The 20966-nt window shown below is 48.1% G+C and overlaps 1 protein-coding gene and 1 long non-coding RNA gene across 8 annotated transcripts in view; one reads left to right on the forward strand and one right to left on the reverse strand.

Moving 5' to 3' along the window:
• The window catches only part of BCAT1 (branched chain amino acid transaminase 1), a 130837-nt gene that overhangs the window by 86389 nt on the left and 23482 nt on the right, over window positions 1-20966 (reverse strand). For 2 of the 6 annotated variants that reach the window (XM_051850336.3, XM_070049507.2), the window contains one exon: window positions 5489-5569. In XM_051850336.3, the coding sequence (XP_051706296.1) occupies window positions 5489-5569 (81 nt within the window). The other 4 variants (XM_008259519.5, XM_008259521.5, XM_089303939.1 and 1 more) reach the window with 4 other exon arrangements.
• LOC149124747 (uncharacterized) lies at window positions 5467-17555 on the forward strand. Of its 2 annotated transcripts, none has more exons than XR_016213023.1 (4): window positions 5467-5605; window positions 13251-13344; window positions 13514-13735; window positions 15602-17555. It is a non-coding gene; the product is annotated as an uncharacterized LOC149124747 (long non-coding RNA). The 2 variants fall into 2 exon arrangements; XR_016213024.1 differs by having other exon boundaries at window positions 13574-13735.

Consider the following 20966-nt stretch of genomic DNA (forward strand, 5'->3'; position numbering starts at 1 on the left):
GAAAGGGTGAACTTTTTATATCACTGAATTTTGGACACATTTCTTGTGAAAGCAATAGACCCTAACTATATTTTGTTCAGTTACAAAAATAAGTAATGTGCAGGCTTCTTCAAAAGCAAAATAAAAGTTTACCTCGCCAGCAGCTATTTCTATCATCAGTCAGTTGTGCTTCCAAATATAAGCTATAAGGCAGAGTTACTGAGAGAGTGGGACAGAGAGAGATTCCACCCACTGCTTTACTCCCCAGAAAGCTACTACGCCCTGGGCTGGACCAGGCCAAAGCCAGGAAGTTCATCTGGGTCTCCCACATGGGGTCCAAGATTTTGGGCTATCTTCTGGTGCTTTCCCTGGCACTTAGCAAAGAGCTGAATCAGAAATGGAGTAGCCAGGACTTGAACTGGTACCCATATGGGATGCCAGCATTGTAGACGGCAGGTTAACCCGCCGTACCGGAAAACTGGCCCCAAGATGATCCTTGTTTCTTTAGAAGTATGTGTGCTCTCTTTAACTCCTCCTGCCATGAAATGAATAAACAATGGGTTTTTTGTTCCAAACTTAATCTTTTATTCAATTTTTATTAACTTTTTGAAGCCCTTCATACAACTCCAATGACTACGTGCACAAGAATATTTTTAATACAAGACCATGATTTTGTCTCATCTCAACCTATGGAGCATTTTGGCCTCCTCCCTTGTTTCTCCAACTTTCTTCACTGTTTTTTACGCTTGTGTTTAATTAACTCATTGCATCAATGACTGCACCGGCTCCATGGCTCAGCCATTGCACGAGGCAAACACAGGATGTCCAAGATGCCCATAACTCAGCCCCTGCTCCTTGGGGATTCACACTATCAGCCATGGACACATACTAGCTGTTGCTATGATTACTCATGCATTCAACCTAATGTTTTTGAGCTACTAAGTAGGTGTACTGCTATAAGCCGTAAGAAACACCTGAGAACCAAACCAGAAGAGTCCTTGAGAGGAACAATAGGAAGAAATCAACAAGGATGTTGGATGAAGACAATTCAGCAGTTAAAGACTGGTAGGAGCCCCAGAGACACTGTAGCTACTAAAGGGAGAGAGAGGGATGGAGCAAGACAGGCAGCTACACCACTGAGTTCCTGACCAACACTGCCACTTATCCGTCAGCTGTGGCTCCACGGCTCCTAACATCGTACCCCATCTTCCTTCTTCCTTCAGGAATCCTGGCAGCGGGCTGCTGCAACACAAGGAAGTCCAGTTCAACACCAGGCAGGTTGAAGGAGCCACTGAGGATAAGACGAGAGCTGGGGCTACCACGTTTTAATTTCTTGTTGTTTTCCAAGCAGGAAGGAACAAACCAGGAAGGAAGTAAAGGATGGTTTACACAGTGGTAAAATACAAGAATCTCAGTAATGCTGACCTTTGTCCTTGAGGCTCCACAATTCTCCCTCCCCATCAGTGACTTTCAACTCTGGCTCAGCAAGTCCATGAGATCTTTGACGGAGATAGTGGGGTGTGGTTTTCAACCCTCACTGCACAGTTACAATCGTTCTTGTGACATGGAAAAACAACCACACCCCTGTCTCACCTCTCTGAGGTTCTGGTTCAGGATCTAGAGTGGGATCTAGATTTTATATATATATATATATTTTTTTTTTTTTTTTTTTTACTGCCCAAGTTCAAATTCTACTTGTAGCCAAGAGCCAGTGTTGAGCTGATCACAGCACAACCAGCATAGACTACCTTTTAGTTTTCTGAATTGTCTCTTTAAAATACCGCTAGGACCAGCCCTAATGACCCACTGGCCCAGTGATGTGAAATCAGTTAATAACAGAGACTGAGAATGAGGCTTCTGCACACTGCTCTGAGTGCTCCTGTAATTATAGCTTGCTAAATCTCTAAAACTTGACTGTACATGATTAAATTCCCAAGTATCCGTTCTCTTTCAGTAAACCAAGGCATCCTTTAATAAGACAGGTGACTTCCCAGCAGTAAGAACCACCCTCTACAACTCCGATGGCTATACTACTGCCCTACATCCAGTTGTCAACGTAACGTACACATCGGTGGTTTCAGAGTTTCATCAAGAACTCTAATTTCCTTTCTTTGAGAAAAGATCTGCAGTTCTGGAAACTAAGAAGTCTTCAACTTGAACTCAGTGAGAAATTACCAAAGACATCGCAAACTAGGTGACACAGCGGCCTGAGGTCCAAAAGTAAACAACACTAAGCAAAGGTGTGTCTGCAGTTCAGAATAGACACGACATGCAGTTCCAAGGAGGAAGTGACGGACATACAAGGAACTTAATAAACAACTGTCATCGGTGTTCTCTAAAAGCCACTTTGTTTTTTCCACTTTCCTTCCTGCAGATGGATAAAAATCAGTGGTCCTTCTCCCTGCGTGATCAGTTTCTGACGCTCCGCATTCTCTCATGACGTCAGGGCCTGGGAGTTTCCAACCACAGGCTTCCAGAAGAACACGAATGTCACAAAATCGATTATGAAATGGGGAGAAATACTGACAAAAGCCATTTCGTAATTCTAAATTCTTAATTGGTAACCATGTGTTCCGACAAGTGGAGAGCGTGGCAGGGAAATACACCTTGGTTGGGTGCACCTGAGGACTCCACAGCCCGCAGTCGCTGAAGCCAAGTCTAGACTGCCGTGGGCATGCAAATCTGCTCCACAACAGGCCCCTGTGCATTTTTCTTACCCTGTTTGCAAAGCCTTGGGTGCTATCCTGATCTTTTAGAAATATTCCTTTAAAAATCTAACAAGGAGGCCGGCGCCGCGGCTCACTAGGCTAATCCTCCGCCTTGCGGCGCCAGCACACCAGGTTCTAGTCCTGGTCGGGGCGCCGGATTCTGTCCCGGTTGCCCCTCTTCCAGGCCAGCTCTCTGCTGTGGCCAGGGAGTGCAGTGGAGGATGGCCCAAGTGCTTGGGCCCTGCACCCCATGGGAGACCAGGAGAAGCACCTGGCTCCTGGCTTCGGATCAGCGCGGTGCGCCGGCCGTGGCGACCATTGGAGGGTGAACCAACGGCAAAGGAAGACCTTTCTCTCTGTCTCTCTCTCACTGTCCACTCTGCCTGTCAAAAAAAAAAAAAAAAATCTAACAAGGAGATGTGAAGCAGAGAATTACCATGTGGAATGTAGACAGACGGTTGGGCTCTTAAACACCAAAGAGCCTGTGGTCCCCAGAAAGATCAGGGCCCTGTTAGAAAACTGCAGCCTCACTTTACCATGACTGCATCAAAATGGGAGTGGAGAAGCAATATGCAAACTGCCCATGAAGAATCCCAAAGAGAAAACAGTTATAAATGGGGTAGATTAACAGAGAGAGAAAAACACACCAGAAGCCAAAGATGAAATCCACCATTTTTATCCAAACTATCATGATCACTTTACACTTGCCTCATCATAACTGCAGGAAATGCATCCACCACTGTGATTCATGTTTTGCTTGTAAACAGGCATATCACATGTCCACAGACAACCCTCCCTTTAAAGCCTAACATACAGAAATCTAAATTAACACACAGACTATTTACAGCATGAATTCTTTGTTTTGGAAAGTACAAAAGTATAAAGGTCAGGAAAAATTGTATTTACCTTTTTCCTTTGAGAAACTCCCTGCATAAAATGAATCTTAGTATGAAGCAGAGGAGCCATATCTCAAGGGAGTTGAAACGGATTAGAGCTTAGTCTTCATAGATGAGCAGAGTACTGCTGCCGCAGAATTACAAAAAGTATTACCTTAAAATTTTTTTAAGAGTTATTTATTTCAGGGACCGGTGCTATGGCGCAGCAGGTTAACGCCCTGGCCCAAAGCGCCGGCTTCCCACATGGGCGCCGATTGGAAACCCCGCTGCTCCACTTCCTATCCAGCTCTCTGCTATGGCCTGCGAAAGCAGTAGAAGATGGCCCATGTCCTTGGGCCCCTTCCCTCACGTGGGAGACCTGGAGGAAGCTCCTGGCTCCTGGCTTTGGATCGGCGCAGCTCCGGCCGTTGCTGGGGCGTGAACCACTGATGGAAGACCTCTCTCTCTGTCCGCCTCTCCTCTCTCTGTATAACTCTGACTTTCAAATAAATAAATAAATTATACATCTTTAAAAAAAAGATTTATTTATTTCAAAAGCAGAGTGACAGAGAGGGAGAGACAGAGAGATCTTCTAACTATGGATTTGCTACCCAAATACCCACAACAGCCAGGTCTAAGCCAGGTCTAACCCCAGTATGAGCTCCATGATCCACTCCCCCCCCCCCCCAGGTGCGTTGACAGGAAGCTGAATTGGAAACACAGTGTAGCTGGGACTTGAACCCACACCCAGAGATACAAGACGCCAATGATCCAAGCTACAGCTGAAACCACTATGGGACAATGCCCATCCCAGAATATTTTTAAAGCTAAAATAATACAAATTGAATACAAATCAGAAAGAGAACTCCAAGAGTCTATTGTGTGTGTGTTTTTTAAATATCTGGTAGCAGAGACTGAAATTTTAATTACTGTTAGATTTCCAATGCCCAGTACACTGTGAAAGCTGAGTGAAACTCCTCAGTCAAGTGGCACTCCCTCTCTCAACTATGCCAGGAGGTGAGATCATTAGGAGCCTGTACAATGGGTGACAATGACAGGCAGGCAGGCAGAAGAACACAGCCGTGCACAATGAAGAGTGAAAACCTCTATTGTTGGGGGGAAGGTAGATAATGACTGATGGGGGAAAGACCATATGTCTGCCCGTATATTCTATGACTTTCAAGGTACTGCAATGAGATTCTTATCTCACGAGCTTATTCTCCTGAAGGAAGCCATTTAAAATATAAACCCATTATTCAGACAGAACAAGAAATGCAACCCTTCAGGGCCAGCACTGTGGTGGCCAAGGGGATTAAGCCACCTCCTGCAAAGCCAGCATCTCATATGGGTGTTGAGTTGAGTCCGGCTGTTCCACTTCCAATCTTGCTCCCTGCTAATGCCCTGGGAAAGTCCTTGGGGCCCTGCACTCGGGTGAGAGACCCAGAAGGAGCTCCTGGCTTCAGATGGACTCAGCTCCGGCCATTGCAGCCATTTGGGGAGTGAACCAGCGGATGGAAGACTCTCTCTCTCTCTCTCTCTCTCTCTATATATATATATATGTATATGTATATGTAATTCTGCCTCTCACATAAATCTTTAAAAAAAGAAATGCAACACTTCTACTGTACAGTGGTATGTGCCCCTTAATGAGATGACTGAACAATTTCAGCTCCTTCCTCCAGGAAAGGAAGGGCTGCACCTATACTCCAGATTATGCACTCAGAGAAAGATCTAGGCAGTATTTAGGGCTCGCGAAATGAAGCGAGCAACGAACAGCCAGGTGAATTTTTGTTTGTTAGGAACATACCCAGAGGACCTAAGCTACCAGGTAATTCACGCAGTGAAAATCCCCCCAAATCGCAACAAGACGTGAATTTACCCAGCTGGATGTGGTTTCGCACACTTAATCCCCGGCAATCAACTCACCTGGAACGTCTTCGCCACCCCTGCCGCTCCTCCATCTCCTGGGTCTCCGGCACCTTCCGCGGCACATCCCTTACTGCAGTCCTTAAAGAAGAAGGCAGCTCCATTAGGTCCACCCAGGTGGGTGCCGGGGGTCCGCGGGGGGTCGCTGGGACTCACCATTTCTCCGCGCGCTCCGCTTGGGGCCCCGGCAACCCCGCTCCGGGCCCCGGGCCCCGCACCGGCGCGGAGCGCCGCTCTCCACTGCCCGCTGGGCGCCGGGTCGCGGCTGCGGGTGCCCCTGCGCTGGCCTGGGCAGCCCGCTGAGATTCCAGGCCAGCCAGGAACAGGAAGGCGATTGTCCCCGTTATATCCGAGGAAAGCGTCCAGACTGGGCTTCTAAGCCATTTATAGGAAAATCTCCCGGGCGCGCTCAGCCTCGTGGCCTCGTCAATCACGCGCGCACAATAGCAAGCCTGCAAAGGGGTCGGGGGCCGGCGTGAACCATTTTCCCCACGGGCAGGGTCCTCCCGTGCCGAAGCACCGACGCCAAACCCCACCAAGCCTCCTGGCGCTAGAGCACAATTGAAAAGATAAAAAACAGCATGACCCGAGCTAATTGGGAAAAGGTGCAGGCATTTAAAAAAATTAAAATCTGTTCAACAAAACCCGGTCCCAGCAGGGAGAAGGCTGCGGTCAAAATATTTGGGGGGAGGCTGTGAGTGCTGGCAGCCCAGAGATGCCTCCCCCTAAGCGGCTTCCGTGGCGACCCTCACGTACCCCGGGAAGGTCACAACCCCGCGCGGCCTCGGACCCGGCCGGCAGGGACCTCTGTGGAGGGACGGGGAGAGGCAGCAGCGAGTGCCAGGGTTACAGAAGATGCTGCACTAGGGCGCGGACTCCGAAACCCGGGTTCCAGCGCTCCCCACTTCTGCACACGCGGGGGCTCTGGTACCTGGAGCGAGAGGGCCGCGGCGGCGTGCAGAGGGCTGGCCATGCGGACGCTGCGGGGGCGCTGGGCTGCGGGACGCGGCGGCGGCGGCCGGAAGCGGGCGGCTGAACGCGAGAGCTGGAGGCGCGGCCGAGTGCAGGTGCTCTGCCTGGAGCCCCGAGCCAGGGTCCAGCGCAGAGAATGGCACAGCCCCTCCAGCATCCCAGGGAGGGGTGGAGCCTCCCACGGTCCAGGCCCCCTGGTGTGTGTGCAGGCGCGCCGACCCAAGCCAGCCCCGGACCCTGGGGGCGGGGGTGGTGCAGGGAGCCGGGCGCGCGGAGCGAGCTAGAGCAGGCAGAGCTAGATTCACTCAAGGACGCGTGGGCACAGCGGAAGAAACGTGGGGAAAGTCATTTACATCTGCTCAGCTCCGGACAAAAGACAGGCTCTGCCTCGGAGCGCGGGCGGCGGGGGGCTGCATCTGGGCGCTGGCTACTGCTCGCCACCGACCCCAACAGGCAAACGGAAGGGGGAGCAGGCGAATCTGGGATTCAGACTGGTTTTTTATCAATTCTGTGCACCACCACCCCAAGTCGGATTTGTAACTCCGGGTGTGAACGGGGTGCCGCGCCCACAGTCCCTGAGATCTCCAAGCCATTCTCCGTCTTCGAGCAAAAGACACCACGATAAACTCCCAGTGACCTGAGGCGGGCAGGGTTCCGGTGAGAGGAGTGTTCGGATGCAAGACTGGGAGACTGGGCTTACAAATGAATGGGTCGGGGGCCAGCACTGTGGCACAGTGGGTTAATCCGCCTGCAGTGCCGGCATCCCAAATGGGCGCCGGTTCTAGTCCGGGCTGCTCCACTTCCAGTCCAGCTCTGTCGGCTCTCCTGGGATCTCATCCTAAATTATGAGACTAACTGGTTTTAAATGAATGGGAAGTGGTGACTGGGGCTGGCTTGATTTTGGGAAGGGAGAAGAGCTGTTTATTCTGGGCGAAAGCGATTAAATCCAGTGTGGCTCACGAGTTGATTTCATGCAGCCGTAGCTGTCACTGATGCAGACAACCACCTTCATGGCTCCCTTTCTGCGACACAGAAAAAGGCCTCTTCTGCTCTGGTGGGGTCCCAGGCCTCACAGATCACAGCGCCCAGGCAGGTCACTTGGGCCGGTGGAATGGCAGGTGTTCCTGGAAACCCTAGTCTCTTTATAAAGAGGTTTAAAATTTAAAAAATGAAAGTGTTTTGAAAATAAGCCAAGTAAACCTTAGGATGCCAGTTTGTCACTCCAGCCAAGGTTTAAGAATAAAAAAACAACAACAGCAAACAACCCTTAGCCAAAGAAATATAAACCACTGATTTCCATTGGAAAGGCTGGTTTAAATATCTATAGCAGACATTCACTCAAAGCTTTCTTATTATTGTTAAAAATTTGGGGGGGGGGGCTGGTCTTGTGGCACAGCAGGTTAAACTGCTGCCAGCATACCATCCATATCTTGTAACTCTGCCATTTAAATAGCCAGGCTGGACCAGGCCAAAGCCAGGAGGCTGGAACTCCTTCTGGGTCTCCTATGTGGGTGGTAGTGGCCCAAGTACTCAGGTCATATTCATCTCCCTTTCCAGGCACATAAGCAGGGAGCTGGATCAGAAGTGGAACATCAGAAACCCAAACTGGGGCTCATCCCAGGTACTGATGTCAAGGCAGCTGCTCAACCTGCTGTGCCACAGTGTCACCCCCCCCCCCCCACACACACACACTGTTGTTGTAAAGGTAGGCAGCTGCACAGACCCAGCTTTCCGGATGCTTTCAATGCTGCCTGTAAATCCTCCCTTTCAACCGGTCCAGCAAATGCAGGACTGAGTAGCGTCAGCAAAGAATTGCCCTCCCTGCCCCTGAGAGGCCACCAGTCCCAGTGCCCTCTTATCTGCCGCCGTTTCCCTGCCTACAAATGACTATCCCTTGGCTGCTGTGCAGTCCGTCCACTACACAAGGTTCTTAGAGCCTCCCCGTGGCTCAGCTTGCTCTTTTGCTTCTTGTGTGTTTTCACAGTCATACCTACATGCTGATGACTCCAAATACATACTTACAGTCGGCATGGCCTCTCAGTCGGCAGTCGGCCTCTCTCCTGTATCAGGTATTAGTGGCCAACTGGTCTAGAACAGGAATTATGTTTGAACCACATGCAAAGCACAGGCAGGGAGGCTAGGGATGCATGGTGAGCTTAGCAACATTCTCTCTCGCACCGCTCCCAGCCAGAGAAAAATGTTAATTGTGTTAGCAAGTGTTAACTAATCCCACCAACAAACGCAAGGTCCTGTTTGTAACAAGTGCTACCTGCGCTGTAAGAGGATGGTTTGTAACTGATTCTCAGAGGGCTGAAAAGGCTTTCCAGAAAGTGATTCTTGTTGGTTTTAGGAAAGAAGGGATAGAAGCCACCCATGAGCAAAGTGAGGTCCAGGCAAAAGGAACAGCTCAGCTCGGAGGAGGCAAAGAACGGGGGCTGGAGTGGAGAGGGTGTTGGTAGTGGGTACAGCTCTGCCCAGGGTGAGACTGGAGGGTGGGCGAGGGGTAACCAGTAGCATCTTCCATAGAAAGTTAAAGGTATCATCCAGGCCTGCAATAAACTCAATTGCAGAACTTTATCTCATATAATGAAGTGACCAGGCAGATGTAAACTGTTTCAAAGACCAGACACATGTGTAGGTCTAGAATGTTGAACTGAATGTACAAATGAAAACTGGCTTCTGCACAGTTATCATTTGAATCCCAATCTCCAGAATCTATTCACGTGTCTTCAGGCAAGAATTAGTTTCATTCCTATCAGTTATCTGAACAAAAAATCATTATAAAGCAAAATAAAAGGACCCGGGAAATCAAAATCCCGTAACTTCAATGGTTTGCTCACAGGATGCAGGTTTTCCATCGAAGAACAAAATTTTTCCTGTAGCAGCTCAGTATAAGTTCTTCATTCAGCTAGTGCTGTAAATCAGCGACTACTAGGGTAAACCATATTAGTCACTCTTTCATATTAAGAAGCTCTGATTTAACACTTAATTTTTTAAAATTTATTTTTGTTTGAAAGGCAGAGAGAAAGACAGTGAGCACTTTGCTGTCTGCTGGTTCACTCCCCAAATGCCTGTAGTAGCCAGGCAAAAGAAAAAAAAAAAAAAAAAAGCTGGGACCTCATGAGTCAGCATTAGCAAGAAGGTGGAATTGGGGGTGGAGCCAAGGCTAGGAACCCAGGCACTTTGATATGGGATGCAGGGGTACCCCAAGTAGAGTCCTAACAGCTGCATTAAAAACCTGTCCCTTTAATAGTTTCCACTTTTGTTTAACCAAAGGGCAAGAAAATCCAATGGAAGGTTAAGGGCTTTGTGGGAAATGGAGGAGTGATGGTAAATGAAGTGTGCCGGCTGCAGTTCGGAGACTGGAAGAGGGTCTTGGTGGAGACAGATGAATCTCTGAGGAAGCTGTTTGTGTGATGCCTGAACAAGGCTGACCACAGTGACTCCATTTTGACGTCCAGTGACATCAGTGAAGGACTTAGCAATCACCCAGACACATTGCCAGGGCTCAGTGCTGAGAATGACCTAAGGGAGGCAACAGACAACACAGAGATTCTTGGACTTAAGGATAAGGATAAAACCCACCCAAAATGAAACTGAACCCGTATTCTAGTGTTCCTAAAAGCATGGCCAACATATTCTTGGGACCCAGCAAACCACCCTTAGCTCAGGGTTTCCATGTGTTCCTTTAAGATTGCTAAAGGACTTCACTGAAGAGAGGGAGTGGTGCAACTGACCCAGGAAATTCTCCAGTAATTCACATCTAAATGGTCAGTTTCACCAGGTCTGGCTTCCAGGGAATTCTTGCCCAGGGTGGGCAGCAACCACCTCCTGCATGGAGCTCCCAGAATTACCGAAGCCCACCGGGCCACCACAAACATCTCCTGCAGAGCATGGCATTGCTGACCAATCAAAGGGAGGTCAGGAGCACCACTGACCAGCCAGGAACTTGGACATGTGCTGAAGGGGCACAGGTGAATTGGGTCTCAGTCCCAATTTCCATCTCTAAGAAACTTCAGACCTGAAACTCCTATGAGAACTAAGCAACAGCCAACCAGCTCTTTGCTTTTTGTTATTTATTTATTTGAAAGTCAGACTTATAGAGAGAGGTAGGCAGAGAGAGGTCTTCCATCCACAGGTTCACTCCCCAAATGTCCTCAATGGCCAGGCCAGAGCTGAGCCAACCTGAAGGCACGAGCCAGGAGCTTCTTCCAGTTCTCCCTTGTGGGTATAGGGGCCTAAGGACTTGAGCCTTCTTCCACTGCTTTCCTGGGTGCATTAGCAGGGAACTGGATGAGAAATGGAGCAGCTGGGACTCGAACCGGCACCCATATGGGATGCCAGCACTGCAGGCTGGGGCTTTAACCCACTGCGCCACAGTGCCTGCCCCCAGCTCCTTGCTTTGTGTCTTGCAGATAAATATGTTTCCTTCTACCACCGCAGTGTCCAGGATTGACTTTGTGCATGTCAGGAGAATGGACTGAGGTTTGGGGGTTCCATATAGCAACTCCTCCTAGTAGTTTGGGGGATAGTTCTCCACCAACAAAGGCCTGTAAAAGCCACATGGGAATGGTGGCTTCAGCGCACCAGGCAGTGCAGGCCCCACAGTGTGCCTGTGCCTGCCTTAGAGGCTTCTACAAGCATTGAGGAATGGCAACTTCAGTGAGCTTGACATCTGCCCACCCGGTGATGACAGCATCTCAGACAACAAACTCTGTTCTATTCCTTGTCCTTGCTTGGTATGAGGGATGCGCCTTATTGACTAAACTTGCTCATTTTCTGTGATTGGTCTGTGCATGTCTGACAGATAAATCTGACATTGCAGAAACGCACACACCTGCGCAGCTGCTTTCTTGGGGGAGACTATCTCCCAGGTGTGCGTGTCTGCACTTGTGACGCTGTTGCGGAACTCACGGGTGAGATGCTCTCCTGTGAGGGAGGAAGTTCTCGTGAACCCATGGGCGTGAGAGGGGCTGAAGAACGAAGGCTGCTTGGATGAGGAAAGAACGAGACAAACATTGACATCAGAAGTTTTGCCCGAGTCCAGTCATCTTGTTAGGTGGGTCCCAGCCCTCCCCATCGGGCAGTTTAAGGGAGTCTTCCCAGCCTGTGCCTGGGGGGCTGTTAGGGCTGATAAAGTCCTGGGAGGAATGTCAGCAATTGCACATCTGGAAAGTCCTCCAGTATCCCAGAAGAGGGAGGCCAGAAGCACAAAGCATGGATTTGGATTTAGACAAACTCCAGACTAACTGTAGGCGGGGTGCTCAATTTTTACTGAGATGCCTGCCTCCTCTGTCATGGGTATTCTCTTGATTAAACTTTACCACCTCTCATTGCTACTCTGTCTCATGTCCGAAATACTTTTTTGGGTGAGCACAAGGACCTCAGGTCCAGCTGTCTCTGGTAACAATCCCATTCATGAGTTGGAATTGGCAATTGGCCAGGAATAGTGATAGAGATACAAGCAGCCTGGCATCAGCAACCTTTAGAATGGATTTGAAGAGGGACAAGGATGAGCGGTATTCTCTAGGAACAACGGGACCCTGCTCCGACCTTTTTTTTTATGTATTTGAAAAGCAGAGGTGGGGTAGGGGAGGGGGTGTCTTTCATCTTCTGGTTTATTCCCCAAATGGCTGCAACCATCAGGACTGGGCCAGAACAAAGCCAGGAGCCAGGAGCTTCTTCTATGTCTCCCATGTGGGTGCAAGAGCCCAAGCACTTGGGCCATCGTCTGCTGCTTTCCCAGGTGCATTAGCAGGGAGCTGGATTGGAAGTGGAGCAGCCGGGACTCCAGCCAGCGCCCATATGGAATGCTGGCAATGCAGGTGGCAGCTCACTATATTACACCACGTCGCTGGCCACCTGCTGCGACCTTTTAAGAGCTGTCATGTAGTCTTTATGGCTGAGAAGGGGACAGAAAGAACAGTAGAAGGAAGAGAATAAAGGAAAAGGAAGGGAAAAGACTTAGGGTGAGAGCTGACTTGTGGATAAAGAGGCACACTATCTAGGGGGGAAGAATAGACTCCAAGGAGGACCTGGTTGTCTATTAAACCATAAGCAGTGACATTCAAAGTCCCGTAGCATATTAAATAGATACCTAAGCACTGTGCCGAATGCCTATCCCTGTCATTTTTGTGTGTGTCCTTCCAACAGGACCTCCTGTGACAGTGGGAAAAGTCTGTATCTGTACCTCTTGCTAGAAGCCTGTTGAGAGCGTGAAATATGGTCAGTTTAATTGAGGAACTCAATTTCTAATCTTGTTTAATCATAATTAATTTACATTTAAATATAAATAACCACATGTGGCTGCAATCTTAGTAAGGTTGTGGGCATTGAACTCACTGGTATCCTGGCTCTGTCACTTACTAGCCCCACAGTCTTAGGGAGATTGTTAACTCTTTCAGTTTCACATTTAAAATCAGAGTAAGTAATAAGGCAGTGATGAGATTCTAAATGAAATCTGTAGAAAGGATTCAGCAGGACTTAGCATTTAATAATTACTCATGAATGTTATTTATTTCTATTTTTAATGTTAAAAAGTCAATTATTTTTCATTTGTAGTCTGGATTAGGGCATGTTGATTATTATAACAGCATATGAGAAAAATCTCTAGTATTTCTAGAAGCTTTTTTTTTTTTAATAAAGTTAGTGAAAAATAAGACTGAGCTTCATTCCGAAAACAAACTACACAGCTCTTATTTTCATGCTTCCTGCTTAGTACTGGAAAGACAAAGATGGTTAAAGCTTGGGTTTTGCTTGTCCTCTCCACCACTTCCCACCCCCTTTCAAGGCTCTGGGACCAGTGAACCATAAAGGAAATTTTGGCCAAAGAATCCCCTCGGGTATATTTGATGTCAAAACAAAGGAGCAAGTCTGTATAAGAGGTATGTAGTGACTCTTATCAGTGTCCTGGGGCTGTGATTACAAAGCACACAACCTGGGTGGGTGGCTGAAGACCACAGACAGAAACTGTCTCCACTTGGGAGCTGGGTGTGGGCAGAGTGATGCTGCCTTTGAAACCTGCAGGGGAGAATGCTGCCTGACCTTTTCCAGGTTCTGGTCTACCTGTCCAGTGCCCTTATTGCTTCTGGGCCTTTGTTTCCATCTTGGAAGGTGGCTAGTCACAAACTAAACCAGATGGAGCTCTGCTTAGCTGGATGACATCGGCAAAGACGGTATTTCCAAAGATGACATTTGCTGGACCGGACTTTAGAACTTCAGCATAACTACTGTCCTTCAAAATGTATGTGGGGTCCCGTGCTGTGGCCCAGCGAGGTAAGCTGTTGCCTGGCATCCCAGCCGCCCCGCTTCCAATCCATCTCCCTTCTAAGGTGTCGGGGAAAGTAGTAGCAGTAGATGATGGTCTGAGTACTTGGGCTCCTGCCACCCACGTGGGAAACCTGGATAGAGTTCCAAGCTCCTAGCTTTGTCCTGGCTACCGTCCTGGCCATTGCAGCCTTTTGGGGAGTGAAATACTGGACTGAAGATCAATCTCTCTCTTTGTTTCTGTAACTCTGCCTTTCAAATAAATAAAAATAAAATTAAACAAAATGCACATGGAAAATGGGATTGAAAGATGAGTTTATTTTGGTACAGAAAAATTTTGAAATTCATGCATAGTTTTTAAATAATAGTCACCTTCCACAAAAGTTTTAAAGAGCCCTCACACTCATAGACTTAAAATTATTTTGGCATCAAAATAAATATCTTCTAATTCTTTTTTTGAATCTTCTTCTTTTTTTTTTTTTTAAAGGCAAAGTTACACTGGTGATAGGAGCCCAAGCACTAGGTCCATCTTTCACTGCATTGCCAGGGACATTAGCAGGGAGCTGAATGGGAAGTGGAGTAGCAGGCACTCATATGGGATGCCCAAGTTGTAGGCAGCGGCCTAACCTGTGTGCCACAATGCAGTGCCCCTTTTAATTCCATTTTTGTACAAACCCTTTCATGTACCTTCATATATCTTTGGGGAGCACAATTTAACCCAAAACAGTTAACTACTTTAAATAATTGTTTTCTATTTTGAGCAATAACATTTTTAAGAATCAAAGATACTGCTTTACAAAACATGTGACTTTCATGCAGCTTTTCCCCAGGGCATGATAATACATCACAGGTCCCTAACAATACAGTCTACAAAGGACTGATCTCAAAAGTGAGAATGAGCCCTACCCCTAATGCCTTTGTTGGGCGTTGTTAGGCCCAGCGTTTCTCCCTCAGTTTGCAGTTCCTCTGGAAAAAATAACTCATTAAATTAAGGGGAGTGACACATGGGTAAAGCCAGTGCCAAGCCCTGATCACAAAGACCCAAGTTGCCCTTATAGTTAACATCCCAGTTTTGGCCTCTATTCTGAAAGCTTTGCAGGAAGTCACAGGCCCTGCTCAAACAAAGTAATACCCAAGCTACCCATAGACCCAGACAGTCTGGAGCCTGTCTTTGCCCTTCCAAAAGAAGCACACTGGCCCCTATCACTGACCAGTGAATGGAAGGCCACATGCAAGGTGGACCAACCGAGGCCAACACAAGCGCTGATCATGCACCACTCAGTACCCACTTGAAGCTACAAGATTCACGGCCTTGGAGCCCCTGGGGTGTTGGGGAATCAGTGAGCCATAGCTGCCAGATTCCTTGCTGTGCACACTGCAAGTGAAGTTCTGATTTCTTCCACCACCCCTACATCAATTATTGGTTTGATCTTTGTCAAGTGAGCAGACTTGGCTTCATGGGTCCCATAGTGAACCCTGCAACCAGTTTTGGAGATCTGTAAAATAAAGTATGGTTCTAGGTTTTCTTGTGCCTTTCTTGCCCCAGACAGTAAGTTACCAAGTCACCCTGAACTGGCTCCCTGCACACCTCCTTTCTCTACCCGCCTGCCTGCCTGCTGGAACAGCCTGGGCCATGGCAGACTGAAGCCAGGAACCTGAAATTCCATCTGGGTTTCGGGGGGGGGGGGGGGGGGGCAGGGCCCAAGTACTTGGACTGTCTTTGGTTGCCTTCCCAAGTACCTTGGCAGGGAGCTGTATCTGAAGCCGAGCAGCTGGGCCTCCAACTGGCCTTGCAAGTGATGGCTTAACCTGTTGTGCTACAATGCCAGCCCCTCATTTTCCTTTCTTATTTGTGTTTGTTCTGTTTTCTTGCAGCAGTCTTTCAAAGTCAGTTGTCCCCTCTGCAAGGATTCTCAGTTAAGGCTGGATGACATAATCTGTAAATCTCCTTAAGCTGCTCACACAAGGGGCCGCAAATCACAGCCTGCTGGCAGAGTGCAAATGTGCAAGGCTACACGCGTGGACGGCCAGCCTGGCGGTCCTTCAGGACACTCGCATCAGTGCAGCACTGGGGCAAACTGTGCACGGGATTTTGTATACACACAATTGTTGAGGTGGATTCATTCTGAGAGGCAAGAGGCGTGGAGTCACCACACAGACCCCGGGAGCTGGGTGAAAGTAGGCCAGAGGTGAGCAGCCCTCAGACTCGTTTATTTCAGTTGGTACAGCAGCTTATATAGCCAAGGCAGCCAATCCAGTCAAGGAGCGGTTTATGCCCTAATCAATCACACCCATTGCCAGGCAGGCTCTGTTGCCAGGTGGTTTCCCAGGGGGTTCCAAAGCCACTCCTGAGTGATTGAGGCTAGCTTGCCAGTGGCCATCTTGGCATGACCTTCTCATTCCACCACACACAATTTAATTTCTTTCTCATGGGTGAGAGGGGAAAAACAAGTAGAGTCAGTTCTTCAGGCATCCCAGTGCTCTCTAGCACATCCTGGGGAGCACACACTTCCTTAGGGGGCCCGGTGTACTGGCAGACAAAATGCAGGCTTTGAGCTTAGGGTGCAGGTTCTGTATTTTTGGGGACTTCCTGGCTTCCCCTGCTCTTGCTGTACTGCCTAACCCTTCCCTCACTGGTACCTCCCATTCTCCTCCACACAGAGAGGAAACCCTTAGCCTGAGCAGTCTCTAGGTCATGTCCAAGTACCTAAAAAGGAGTACCGGGGCTGGCGCTGTGGCCCGGCTGATTAAGCCGCCACCTGCATTTGAGTGTCGGGTGGAATCCTGGCTGTGTCACTTTGAATCCAGCTCCCTGCTAATGTGTCTAGGAAAGCAGTAGAAGATGGCCCAAGTACTTGGGCCCCTGCACCTGCATGGGAGACCTGGATGGAGTTCCAGGCTCCTGGCTTTGATCTTGCCCAGCCCCAGCCATTGTAGCCATTTGGGGAGTGAAGAGTGAATCAGTGAGTACAGAGATCTCTCTCTCTCTCTGGCTTTCCCGCTCTGTGTAACTGCCTTTCAAATAAAGAAATAAATCTTTTTTTTTTTTAAAAAAAGGGACAGATGGACAGAAAACCACTGACCATTCTAGATAGAAGGATTAGGAATTTCACTTCATGTTTGTAAATAATCAGGGTTTTACTCACAAATAGAATCACATATCAACTTCTGAGAGGGAGGAATTAATCTTAATTAAATGATGTTATGTTTTAAAATCCAGATACTTTATCCTTGGTTGTTTTGGGGAACGTCTGTTTTATACCAGCAGATAAGTAAATGCTCTACTTTTAAGAGTTCAGATTAATCTACTTTGAGAAATTAATAGCAAAAAGAAAAGGCATCGGGCTGTGACCAAGGTAGAGACAATTTCAGTGTTATTAATGATTGTTAAGGACACATAAGTATCTTGGAGGGATTGGCTCCAGGACCCCCAGTGGAAACCAAAATCCGAGGATGCTCAGGTCTCTTATATAAAGTGGCACAGTATTGGCGTAGAGCCTACACATACCCGCTTGTACAATGTAAGTGCTATGGGAATAGTTGCTATATGGACATGGACAGAGGTCTGTATTTACCATAGAATACACAGAAAATACCCATTAAACTAATGCTAGCAAGTACAGGGTCAACAGGAGAAAAAGAGAGTAACTGATGACTGACAATAAGCAAAATATATGCACTGGCAGGAAAAATGGATAATTTGGAATATACTACTTTTCTGGAAAAATCTAGATGTTTCTTCTCTAAGTGTGATCCGTGTTTAAAAATCTGTGTTTAAAAAACATGAACTACTAACTTATCTGTGCTAGTCTGAGAGATGCCTGTCTCTCTCATCAGTGAAATAAATGTGGCCCTCAGCATCTCCCCTTTGAGTCCATTCAAAGAATGTGACAGAAAAGATGAGAGGATCCATTGCGTCTTCTGCGGGTGAAAAGGCCAAGGTTTCGCCTGGTGTCAGCAGAATTTTTGTTACAATTTTTATTTTAGAAAGTGTTTGATTACCAAGAAATACCTGCACACTGTTATGGGGTACAGTGCAATATTTCAAGACATATAAGCAGGATAAACCAGTCAAACCAGGCCACCAGCCTTTGCACCTCCTTATGTCTTCTTTGTGTTGGGAGCCTATCAGCTCCTCTCTTCCTGTTCTTCAGATAGGACATAATCTAGTATTGTGATCTGTATTCTCCCCTTTGTGATTTTTTTTTTTTTTACTATTTATTTTATTTATTTGAAAGACAGAGTTACAGAGAAAGGTCAAGACAGAGAGAGAGGTCTTCTATCCGCTGGTTTACTCCCCAACTGACCACAACAACCAGAGCTGAGCTGATCCAAAGCCAGGAGCCAGGACCTTCTTCCAGGTCTCCCACGTGGGTGCAGGGGCCCAAGGACTTGGACCATCCTCTATTGCTTTCCCAGGCCATAACAGAGAACTGTTTTGGAAGAGGAGCAGCCGGGACTAGAACCAGTGCCCATATGGGATGCCAGCATACCAGGCTGGGGCTTTAACCCACTATGCCGCAGCACTGGCCCCTCCTTCATGCTTTTTATAAACCTCAGATACTGTCCTTTCTAATGTGGAGAGAGGCATTGAACAGTGCCAGGTCTGCCACCTGGATGAGACAAGCGTTTGCTAACCTCCATTGCCCCTCTCTGCCTTGATGCTGTCAGGACTGGAGTCAGGGGATGGCAAAGTCAAGGTCTTTACAGCAAAATGGCCACCGCCTGGTGTCTCTAATGCTATGGCAGCAGACACCCAAACTACCTGCTTCCCAGGCCAGGCTCCACCATGAGCTGGAGAGAAGCATCAGCGACACAAGGACACTATCCCTGCCAGTGGATTTTGGGGGCTTGATGAGAAATTTGACCGACTCAGTAATACAAACGATCCATCTCTCTGGCAGTGTTTGAAGGTTCCCAAATGAGTGAGAGTGAATGAAAGGAAAGTTTTACTTCTGTAAACTGGGACTCAGGCAATAGAGAAAGGGGAGCTGGAAACAGAGATTTGGCCAGACGTCCCCCACCTCGGAAGGTTTCTAGCAAGGCAAGGCTTGGGAAAGACTTAAACATAGGTTTGCCAAAGGATAGAATTACAGCAGTTTCAAGATCTTAATTGGGACAGAGAGAAGGCCAAGAATAGATACCGATATGAAGTCAATTGTGGTAGACAAAAAACAAAAATAGATTTTAAATGTGGCTTTCTGTTCGGGCTGTGTGTCACAGATCTGTTGAGCGCACTTACCACACTGCCTCTACCTATGTATGTAGTATTTTTCTCCCTTTACTTCCTAGCCTTTCTGGATTCATAGTGACAAGTCCCTGGAACTCTTTTGGGCTTCACTAGAAGATTCGGTCATAAACTCTAGCTGCATTATTGGATAGACGATTATCTGGTCAATCAACCTTGACAAATCCTCTGCTGTCTTTAACTCTCACTTGAATATACCTGAACCACATCTGCCATACTTAGAGAAGTAAAAAGGAAAACTATATGTAAGTAAGGATGTTTTGCAAACTACTAAATAGAACACGTCAGTTATTCTAACATAAACTTATCAAGATGTGGGGCTGGTGCCATGGCACAGTGAGTTAAGTCACCATCTGCGCTAGCCAGCATCCCATACCTATCCTCTAGTTCACTCCCCAGATGGGTGCAATGGCTGGGTCTGGACCAGGCCAAAGGCAGGAACTGGAACTCCATCTGGGTCTCCCATGTCGGTGGCAAAGGCCGAAACACTTGGGCTATTGTCCACTGCTTTCCCAGGAGCATCAGCAGGGAGCTGGATTGGAAGTGGAGCAGCTGGGACTTGACCTGGGACTCCAGTATGGGATGCTGGCGTGGTAGGCAGAGGCTTAACTAACTGAGCCAGGAGGCCCAGGTTCACTATCTTAGAGGTTCGCCATTCAAGATGAGTGGGTCCCATTGGTTCAGCCTCTGGTGATGGTGTTCTTGCTGACAGAATCCCAGGTGGCCCAAGAGTTCACATGGTGAGAGGAAGCACCTATGCATCCACGTCTACATGGTCTCATAAACTCCAGGATTTAATCATGGGGATTCCACCGTAATCACTTGGTCCCATCCAATCACACATACCCCAAAGCCCCTAAATCCATAATTAGATTAAACTACCCTCCCCCTTAGTACCATCAACATTAAGACTTTGGGGACAGAACTCCTGAGTTTGGGGTGATGGGTCGTCAAACTACAACATGGATCTATAGGAAGAGCCCAGTAGGCAGTGCTAAAGCCTACATAGACTCTGAGTGAGTCAGATTCCATTCAAGCAATGCTACTTTCTACACCTGGTCAAGTTGCCTACCTGTCTGTGCCTCATATTCTCCATCTGCGAAATGATATTAATAACTCAGCTTTTATTTGGTGGAAGTTAGGGGGTGGGGGGAAAGACAGGTGCTTGCCGTAGCAGCTAAGTCACTAAGACATTTGTGTTCCACATGGGAGTGCCCATGTTTAATATCTGGGTCCAGCCGGCGCCGCGGCTCACTAGGCTAATCCTCTGCCTTGTGGCGCTGGCACACCGGGTTCTAGTCCCGGTCGGGGCACCGTGTTCTGTCCCGGTTGCCCCTCTTCCAGGCCAGCTCTCTGCTGTAGCCCAGGAGTGCAGTGGAGGCTGGCCCAAGTCCTTGGGCCCTGCACCCCATGGGAGACCAGGAGGAAGCACCTGGCTCCTGCCATCGGATCAGCGCGGTGCGCCGGCTGCAGCGTGCTGGCCGTGGCGGCCATTGGAGGGTGAACCAACGGCAAAGGAAGACCTTTCTCTCTGTCTGTCTCTCTCTCACTGTCCACTCTGCCTGTCAAAAATAAAAAAAAAAATAAAATAAAAAAAAATCTGGGTCCAGCTCCCAATTCCATCTTCCTGTCAGTGCAGGCCCTGGGAGGCATCAGTTGCTGCTTCCCAAGTGGGAGAACCAGAGAGAGGTCCCAGGTTCTAGGATCCGGGCTTAACCTCTGCCATTGCTGGCAGTTTGGGAGTGGGCCAGTAGATGGCGGCTGTCTCTCTATTGCCCTCTCTGATTCTCAAATAAATGAATTCATACTTTAAAAAAAAAATAAGGTTTCTGTGAGGAGCAAACAATATACTTATTATAATTCATATGCTATGAATCATTTACAACCTGCGCTGGGGGCAGCATGTGGCATCGTGGGTTAAGCCACTGCGTACAACACCAGTGTCCCATATCAAATGCTAGTTTGAGGCCCGGCTGCACTGCTTCCTATCCA

This window comes from Oryctolagus cuniculus, chromosome 9, assembly GCF_051225735.1.
Source record: "Oryctolagus cuniculus isolate XC-2025 breed Fujian yellow rabbit chromosome 9, ASM5122573v1, whole genome shotgun sequence".
Taxonomy (NCBI): Eukaryota; Metazoa; Chordata; class Mammalia; order Lagomorpha; family Leporidae; genus Oryctolagus; species Oryctolagus cuniculus.